Source organism: Penaeus chinensis, chromosome 35, assembly GCF_019202785.1.
Source record: "Penaeus chinensis breed Huanghai No. 1 chromosome 35, ASM1920278v2, whole genome shotgun sequence".
Taxonomy (NCBI): domain Eukaryota; kingdom Metazoa; phylum Arthropoda; class Malacostraca; order Decapoda; family Penaeidae; genus Penaeus; species Penaeus chinensis.
In genome coordinates, this window is record NC_061853.1 from 35859930 (window position 1) to 35869929 (window position 10000).

At 38.5% G+C, this 10000-nt stretch overlaps 1 protein-coding gene across 1 annotated transcript in view; it reads left to right on the forward strand.

Moving 5' to 3' along the window:
• Positions 1–4677, forward strand: part of LOC125044152 (translation initiation factor IF-2-like) — a 10664-nt gene extending 5987 nt beyond the window's left edge. The window contains exons 2-3 of the mRNA XM_047640604.1: positions 2437–2597; positions 4624–4677. Coding sequence (XP_047496560.1) covers positions 2437–2597; positions 4624–4677 — 215 coding nt within the window. The remainder of the gene's footprint in view (positions 1–2436; positions 2598–4623) is intronic.
• Positions 4678–10000: the final 5323 nt, after the last annotated feature.

The following is a 10000-nucleotide window of genomic DNA, read 5'->3' on the forward strand; positions in this document are numbered from 1 at the left end:
TATGTAGGAGTTGTAAGAAAAGGTATGAAGATAAGAAAAAAAGGAGAAAAGAGGAAAGAGGGGAATACTCTTAAAATATGGTAAGAAAAAGTGAAAAGGTTTAGAAAAAGAGAAAAGAGAAATAGGGTATCGAGTAGGAAAGAGAGGAAGGAGAAAGGAAGGTAGGAGGGGGAAAGGGAGGGGAAAAAAGGAGGCAAAGGAAAGGAAGGACAACAGGAAAAAGGATAGAAAATAGAAGGAAAGGAAGGAGAAGAAAGAAAAAAGAGGAAGGGGGAAAAGAGAAAGAATAAGAAAGCGAAGAAAAGAAAGAAGGGACTAAGAGGTATTTAGTAAGTGTTATGGAAATATAAATGTAAGATAGGGGAAAGGCAGAACGGTTGGGAGGGAAAGGGGGGACGGGCGGCGGGTAGGTAATTAAGAAAGTGATAAGGAAGGGGGTAAGAAAAGGGTGGGGTAAGTAAGACGACAGAGGGTTTAAAGAAAAAGAAAGGATAAATTAAGAAATAGGAAAAGAGGATAGGAAAGGAGAAGGCAGGGTGAGTGGGGAGAGGAAATAGGAGGGGGAGGGAGATAAATGAAAGAGGGGGATGGCACGAAGGAGGGGGACGGAGGGGGAAAGGGGACGGGGGGAAGAGAGGATAAGGGGGGGGAAGGGAGGGGAGGGGGAGAGGAAAAAAAAGGGGGGGAAAAAGTAAGGAGGCGAAAGGAAAAATAAAGGAAGGGTGGGAAAGGGGGGGAGATAAGAAAGAGGGAAGGTGGGGAAGAAGGAGGGGGAGAAGGAGGGGGAAAAGGAAGGAGGGGATAAGGCGGAAAAAAGAATAAAAAGGAAGGAGGGGGGAAGGGGGGTAGGAGGAGGAAAAAGGAGGGGGAAAGGAAGGAATAAAGGAGGGGATAGAAAGAGGAAAAGTCAGAGAAAAAAGTAAGAGAAGGGAAAGAAAGAGGATAAGGAGGAGGAGGTTGGAAAGGAGGTGGGAAAGAATAACGTAAAAGAGGAGGGGGAAGAAGAAAAGAATAGAAAGAGGGAAGAAAAAAGAAAGAAAAAGAATAAAGAAGAAGAATGAAGGAAAGAAGAGAAGATAAGAGAAAGAAAGAAAGAAAGAAAGGATATGAGGAAAAGGGAAAATGAAAAGAAAAAAGAAGAAAGAAATAGAAAAAATAGAAGAAGAAGGAAGAAAGAGAAACGAAAAGAAAAAGTAAAAGGGAAAGAAAAGAGAAGAAAAAGAAAAAAAAAGAAAGAAGAAAGAAAAAGAGAAAAGAAGAGAAGAAAAGGAAGGGGAAAGAGAAAAAGAAGAAAAAAGAAAAGAAAAAAATTGAATAGAAAGGAAGGAAAGGACGTAGAAAAGAGAAAGGAAGAAAAAAAGAAAGAGAAAAGAAAAGAAAAGAGGAAAAGAAAGAAAGAGAAAGAAAAGAAAAAGAAAGAAAGAGGAAAGAAGAAAGAAAAGGAAAAAGAAAGGAGGGAGAGAGATGAACAGGGAAGAGGAAAGGAAAGGAAAAGAGGGTAGAATAGACGAAAGAAAGAAAAGAAAAGGAAAAGGGAAGAAAGGAGAAGGTAGGGGGGGGGAAGGGAAAGGAGGAGGAAAAAAAAAGGGGGGGGGGGAGAAGGAGGGGGAGAAGATAAGGGGTAGGGGTGGTAAGATAGGTGTAGGAAAAGCGGGAGGTGAAAGAAAGAAAGAAAGAAGGGGTTTATGTAAGATTGGAGAAGGGAAGGAGGGTGCCTGGTGGGGGGATGGAGAGGCTGTTGGGTTGACAACACAAAAAAAATCTCTGTCCTAGACCCTAAATATACCCTCGTTCATTATCGCCTCCCTTTTCCGCACCCAGGCCCGAACCGGAACCACGCTTGCCTTCCGCGGGGTCAATTAGCATCTTCCGGAACGGGGAGGAGAAAGGAGAAAGAGGGAGGAAAGAAGGGGGGGGGGGGGGGAGGGGGGGGGGCGGGGGGGGGAGGGGGGTGGGGGGGGAGGGTGCGGGGGGGGGGGGCGGGGGGGGAGGGGGGGGGGGGGTGGGGGGGGGGAGGGGGGGGGAGGAGAGGGGGGGGGGGGGGGGGGGGGGGAGGGCGGGGGGGGGGGGGGGGAGGGGAGGCCGAGGAGGAGAGGGTGAGGAGGGGGGAGTGGTGGGGATAGAAGAGACCCTGAGTATAATTTGTTGTTAGATAGGACCAGTTGTGTAAATGAGGAGAAACAAGGAGGAAGAGGAAGAAACAAGGATAGTTTTAAGTTTGGAAGAGAAAAGATGTAGAAATGAAGATATGAAACTGGGGTGGATTTGGAATATTTGGAATTTTAATGTGATTATATATATAATATATAGATTTATATATATATATATGTATATTATGTATGTTACGTTTATATATAGAGATCTTTTTATAATATATATTATTATATATCTACACAAGTCATATAAAGTGTTGTGAAAGTATTTTGCTTTCTGTAGGTAAACATAATTATGTGTTTGTCCGCGCTGTTTCCTGTTCCTCGCTTTCACATAAGATCCGAATATTATTGGACATGCCAGCTCATCCTAATTTGTTGCTCGAATTCATAAAAGCTCCTTCGTCCAAAAAAATGTCCCCCTCCCCCGCCTCGGGAAACACAGTAATTATTAGACTTGTCTTTTTTTGGGCCCCATTTGCCCTTTTTTATTTACTTAAGGTAAATTGCCAATTAAAGATAAATATACTCGCAAAATTTTACCATAAACCCCGGGGAACGGTTTCCAAATATAAAATCTACATTAGCAAAATTTTTCCCCCTTCCTCCCCTCCTCCCCACAACCTGCCCCTCCTCCCCAGGCCCCCTCCCTCCCCCCCACGGCCCTTCCTCCTCCCCACGCTCCTCCTCCTCCCCCCAACCCTGCTCCCCTCCCCCATGGCCCTCTCCCCCCAAAAACACCCTTTCTCCTCCCCACAGCTTCCCCCCTCCACCCCAACCCTTTAGCTCCCAAATCCCTCCCCATGGCCCTTCCCCCCCTTCCCTTCTCTTCCCTTCCCCCCCCCCACAACTCACCCTATCCTCCAGTCTACCCATCCCCCCCCCCCCCCCCTTTTTCCTTTTTTTCTTTTATTCTTTCTTTTTTTTTACTGCGGTTTCAGTCAAATCTGGTCCCAAATTTTAATTTTGGAAAAAAGCCATTTTGGGGAAACCCCAAAATTCTGCGCGGGGGGGCCGTGGTACATTGGGGTAAAAAATTAAGTGTAAACCTCAGTTAAACAAGGATTTGTCATGAGTCAGGAGGTTTAAAGCAGAGGGGGAGGGGAGGGAGGGGGGTGGGGGGGAGGGGTGGGGTGGGGAAAGGGGGGAGGAGGAAGGGTAAAAGGGGAAAGGGGGGGTTAGTGGAGGGAGGAGAGTCGGGGAGGGAGGGGGTTTATTATAGTGGAGGAGGAGGGTGGGGGGGGAGGAGGGAAAATAGGGAGAAAGGAAAAAGGGTGGGGATGGAGGTAGTGGGGGAGGAGAGTGGGGGAGGGAAGGGAGAGGGTAGAGGGAGGAGGAGGGGGGGGAAAAGGGGGGAGAGGGTTTTTTTAAAGGGGGGTTTAGAGGAGGAGGAGGGTGAGAGGGAAGGGGAATGAGGGGTATGAGGTAGAGGGGGGGGGGGAGGCGGAATGAGGGCAGGGGATCCCGGTGACTGGAAGGAGTAATAAGGAAGAAGGAGTCATTGTCTTTCTCTTCGAAATGTCTATTTGTTTTCCGCCACTCCTTCTCACGCTCGCTGTTGTTTCCTTTTTTTTCAAATTAATTGTAATATTTGTAGATAGTTATATTTGTATATATGCATACATGCATACACACATATAATACATATAAAGATATCTGCGTATCTCTCTCTCTCTCTCTCTCTCTCTTTCTCTCTCTCTCTCTCTCTTTCTTCTCTCTCTCTCTCTCCTCTCTCTCTCTCTCTCTCTTCTTTTTCTCTCTCTCTTCTCTATCTCTCTCTCTCACTCTCTCTCTCTCTCTCTTCTCTCTTTTCTTCTCTTCTTTTCTCTCTCTCTCTCTCTCTCTCTCCCCTCTTTCTTCTTTCTCTCTTTTCTCTCTTTCTTTTCTCTCTCTTCTCTCTCTATCTCTTCTCTCTCTCTTCTCTCTCTCCTCTTCTCTTCTCTCTCCCCTCTCTCCCCTCTCTCTTTCTCTCATTCTCTCTTTTATCTCTCTCTCTCTCTCTCTTCTCTCTCTCTCTCTCTCTCTCTCTCTCTTTTCTCCTTCTCTCTCCTTTCTCTCTCTCTCTCTCTTTCTGTGTGTGGGGTCTGTATAAAATACATATAAATATATTATATTTATTTATATTATTTATTTATATATATATATTTTATATATATACATATATTTTATATATTTATACTTTATATATTATTTATATTTTATATATATATATAATACACATATCATTTCATATATGTTATATAAATGTAAATATGTGTATGCGTGTGTGTCTGTTTACGAGTGTGTCTATATATATGTCCATGTGTACAGTTTATTTTGGGGCCCTTTCTGAAATTTAAAAAGGGAATCAAAAGATTTATCACACATCTAAACCCTAAATCCCAAAAGATTTCTTTTTTGAAACCTTTTGCGAATTCACAGCATCATTTCTCTGAATAAGTCATATGATTTGTGTCCATATACTTCACAGAATCTGAGGCATTCTAAAGAGTCCTGTTTTGACTACAGATTCTCACAACAATAGTTTTCTTGTAATTAATTATATATGTGGTGAACTTCATTGTCAGTTGATTGTTAGCTCTTTTCTAAAAACTAATAATAGTGACTTGACATTTCTAAACATTTCGATAAACACACACACATGCCGCAGACACAACATATATATATATATATTTATTTATATATATATATATGTGTGTGTGTGTGTGGGTGTGTGTTGTGTGTGTGTGTGTGTGTGTGTAAACTATATCTTTTCTATATCTTATCTATATATATATAAAAAAAAAATTGGGTTTTTATATATATGTATGTATGTATGTATTTAAAACATTTACATCTATCTATCTATATATAAATATATATATGTATAAAAATATGTATACAAACATGTTTATATTTTCATATATATAATAATATATATTATTTATATATTAATATATTACATACATATACTTGTATTTATATACATATATGTATATATATGTGTGTGTGTGTGTGTGTGTGTGTGTGTGTGTGTGAGTTTTGATTATATTTTAATATATTATATTTATATAAAATTTTTTAAATATATTTTTATATACACAGACCACTTGGGAGATATATATATATATATATATTTATATATTTTATATTTATATATATTTATATATATATATATATTTAATATATATATTATATATAAATACATATTTCAAAAACACACCACACCACACACACACACAAAGTCACTTTCAATAATTTATATATATATTATATATTATTTTATTATATATTTTATATTTTTATTAATATATAAAATTTATATATATTTTATATATATTTATATTCTTACTCTCTCAAACAACACACACACACACAATACACACACACACACATACATATAATTTTATTATATATATATTATATATTTTTATATATATACATATATTTTATACTACACTTTATGTGTGTTTTGTGTGTGTGTGTGTGTGTTTGTGTGTGTGGGGTGGGGGTGTGTGTGTGTATAAAGGGTTAATTTTATTATATATTTAATATTTATTATATTTATATATTTATTACAATTTTTTTATAATTATTTTTTATATATATATATTTTATATTTTATTATACATTTTATTTATATATATATTTATATACATAATATTCTTATATATTTTAACATATATTCTTACCACCACACACACACAATATAAAATTTATTTATATATATATAATTTTTATATATATATTATATTTTATATGTGTGGGTTGTTGTGTGTTGTTGTATGTGTGTGTGTGTGGTGTGTGTGTGTGTATGTATATTCTAAAATTTTATATATTATACTAATAGGTATATATAAATATATAAATATTCATACATTTTTTTTATATTTACACACCAGAACAACACACACTACCCACACAACCCCAACACACAGATGTGTGTATTTATATTTATAATATATTAATATATATTTATATATATATATATTGTGTGTGTGTATTTTATAGAGAGAGTGAGAGAGAGGGAGAGAGGGGGAAGATAGCGAGAGAGAGTAGAAAGAGTGAGGAAAAAGGTTGTGAATGAGAAGAAATATCCTCCCCAATACATGAGATGATTTAACCAGTTTCGAAATATGTTGAAAACGGGTAAATAAAATTTTCAGTTGTATTATGATATTTTTTACACTTCACAACATATATGTCATTATTATGTATAATATGTATATATATTTATAATATATAACATATATTGGTAGGAGAGAGTTAGAGGGGGAGAGAGGGGGGGGGGGTGTACAGTATATATGCACAAAAGAAACACCCAGTTCACATCACAACAAACGAGTATGTCTTCGCCCTCCCTACTACTACCTTCATAAGGCCACATGCCCCCGCTCATCAGTGACGTCATCAAGATCCCAAGAAATGACCTCCAACTAATAACCGCGTCCAAACAGTATAAACAGAGCCACGTGCGGCACACATCAGGTCAGATGAGGTCACAAGAAATGTGGCCAGTTGAAGGGTTGGAAGGATGTCCTCACAGATGTGCTCAGGCGCACACACACGTATCTATCTATCTATCTGTCTATACATACACGAAAACACATATGTGTGTGTGTGTGTATATATATATAATTTCATATACATATAAATATTTTTTTATTATATTTTATATAAAATATATATATTTAAATATATATATATATAAATTATATATATATATATATATATATATTTTATATATATTTATATTTTATACCATATATGCATATGAACCAAACACAGTTAAAATGTACACGAGGGATGAAAAGGAAAACAGCAACTAGGAGATATGAAAATGAATCGGGAATGTTTCTTTTATATATAAGGCAAAGATGGGAGAAGATAGATGATAGATTAATTTCTGGAGAGAGAGAGAGAGACGAGGAGAGGGGGAGGAGGAGAGAGAGGGGGGAGGGAGAGAGGAGCAGAAGAGTGAGGGAGAGAGAGAGGAGGGGGAGACGGAGAGATTAAGAGAGGGGAGAGGAGAGAGAGGGGGGAGAGAGAAGTAGGAGGGGAGAGAGAGGAGGAGAGAGGAGAGGGGGGGTGAGAGAGAGAGAGGGGAGAGAGAGAGAGGGGAAAGAGAGAGAGAGGAGGGGAGAGAGAGAGAGAGAGTGTGAGAGAGAGGAGGGGAGAGAGGGGAGGGAGAGAGCGAAGAGGGTGAGGGGGAGGAGAGAGGGGGACGGGGGAGAGAGAGAGAGAGAGAGAGATGAGGGGGAGAAGGGGAGGGGAGAGAGAGCGAGCGAGCGAGAGCCTGATGGTGCAGGTGCCCTTGCAGTGCTGAGGTGGTGACGCCTCCGTTGCTGACCTCTGCCTTGGGGTTAACACGATTAAACTGACGGATGGAGCCTGTTGTGGTACTATTGGGAAACGTTTTTGGGCCCGGGTTGCGAGAGTGGGGAAAAAAAAGGGTGGGCGGCGGGGGGGAAGGGGAGGGTGTGGGGTGGGGTTGGGGAAACGGGGGGGAGAGGCAGAGAGGGAAAGAGAGGGGAGAGGGATGTATAATAATAGGAAACAGGGAGAGAAGTGAGAGGAAAAGTTAAGAGAGAGAGAGGATAGGAAAGGGTTAGAGAAGAATAATAAGGTTTGCGTATAAGAAATGCAAATAAGCCAAAACACGAAAAGACAAAGTCATGAAAGAAAACTAAAACAGAAAAAAGACAGGGAAAGAAGAGAAAAGATAAAAGCAAATGCTAATAAGAGAAAGAAACAAGAGGAGAGAAGATAAGATGGTAAGCCTTCTTTTACTGATTGTTTGCTTTTGCGAGATGAAAGAGTGGACAAAAAAAAAAGTTGTTAAGGGAGTTAAAAAACATGTTTTATGGAGCCCGAATGAGAGGAGATGGAGACAGAGAAAAAGAGAGAGAGGGAATGGGAAGCCCAGAGAGAGAGAGGAGAAAAGAAGAAGGGGATGGAGGAAGAAGAGAAAGAGAGAAAAAGAGAAGAAGGGGAATGGGACAGGGAGAGAAAGAAGGGGGAGGAGAAAAAAAGGGGGGAGAGAGAGAAAAAAAGAAGAGGGGGAAGGAGTAGGATAAGAGAAAGAAGAGAGAGGAGGGAGAGAAGAAAGATAGAAAGAGAGAGAGGAGGGAGAGGAGAGGAGAGAATGAGAGGAAGGGGGGAGAGAGGGGAACAGATGAGAGAGGAGAGAGAGAGAGAGAGGGGAGAGAGAGAGTGAGAGAGAGAGGAGAAGGAAAGGGGAGGAGGGGAGAAGGAGGGGTGAGAGGGAGAGAGGAAGGGGGAGGGGGGAGAGAGAGAGGAGAGAGGATTTGAAAAGGGGGAGAGTGAGAGAGGGAAGAGAGAGAGAGACCGGGACAAGATGACAGACTTGTAGACAAACAGAACTAGAGTGAGATTAAAAAATAAAAGTGAGAAAAATGAAGAAAACAGGAAGACAGAAATCAATTGCCGATTTTGTCGAACAGATTGATGAATTGATAATAATGTAAATAAATGTAAGGGAAGTCGTTTCAATAAAAGATAATGATTAAATCGTTCCTCAAAGTTTATCATCGACTTGAAGTAAACCAATAGGAGTAAACAATGATAATAGTAATACTACTAATAGAAATAATAATAATAATTGTAATAATAATACTGATGATAACAATAATAATAGAAGTAATAAAAATAGTAATATTGTACCCTGGTATTATAGATTAATGTTTGCAATTTACTTGATGAATTTGAGATTCCTAATACACACACACACACACACACACACACAGATTATTATATATATATATATATATATATATATATATATATTATATATATATATATAATATGATGATGCTAATAATATTATCAATCATGATAACAACGATCACAACAATGGAAAAAATAATGATAACCATTATTCATTCATAAATAGAACGGGTATGGAAGGGAATAGATATCTTCATTATGTAATAGACAGAATTAACCGGTTTGTATTATATATTGAGAAAATATACATTCCTTCCCAGTCATAATTTCTCTGGCGTTCTTCATCGATATTATTATTCATATTATACCAACGAGAATAAAAAACACTGATTAAGGAGAGATAGACATAATTAGTATGATGGTAATTATAATGATAAAATACAAAAAGCCCCAGTAACAGAGAGCTCGTCCTCCTCGGCTCTCTGACCCTCACAGCTGGTCCTCAGAGGTCAAGGAGGTGTAAACAAGGTCAGGAGGTCTGGTCAAGGAGACGATGTGATACTTGATTTTCTTTTTTGTGTCGGTTGTGTGGGGGGGGGGGTCGAGTTCTTTTCAGTGTTTTCTTGTTAGTAACGTAACTGCGTATCTGTTTAAATGAATATTATTGTCTTTAAGTTGCTATAATTATTAGTGTTTGTTTATATATGTGTATTTATTTATTCCGTTTTTATAATGTTTTGCTGCTTCTGTATCTACCATTTTTCTCGTTTTGTCTGGCAATCCTTCAATTCATATTACATTTTTTTCTTTCTTTCTTTTTTTAACAAAATCCTATTTCATCAAAATCTAACACAATATCTTAGACCAAGATACCCTTGGATTCTAATAGGTCTTCAATTTCCTTCTCATAATCAACACAAAGATCTTACAGTTTTATTATTAGCAAGAAATCCTTACCATTTGGCATCAGTAACCGGGGAGATTTCAGATTAATTAACTTGATATACGAATAAATGCCATAGACAATGGTTGATAGGATAGTTATTACAGTAGCAGTTATAAGAGAGATGGTAATTATTATAACTCTGATGAATGGGATGATAAAATATTGATAACTATAATAACTATGATCAAATAGTGATAATAATAACAAAGATAATAATAATAATATGATAATAAAA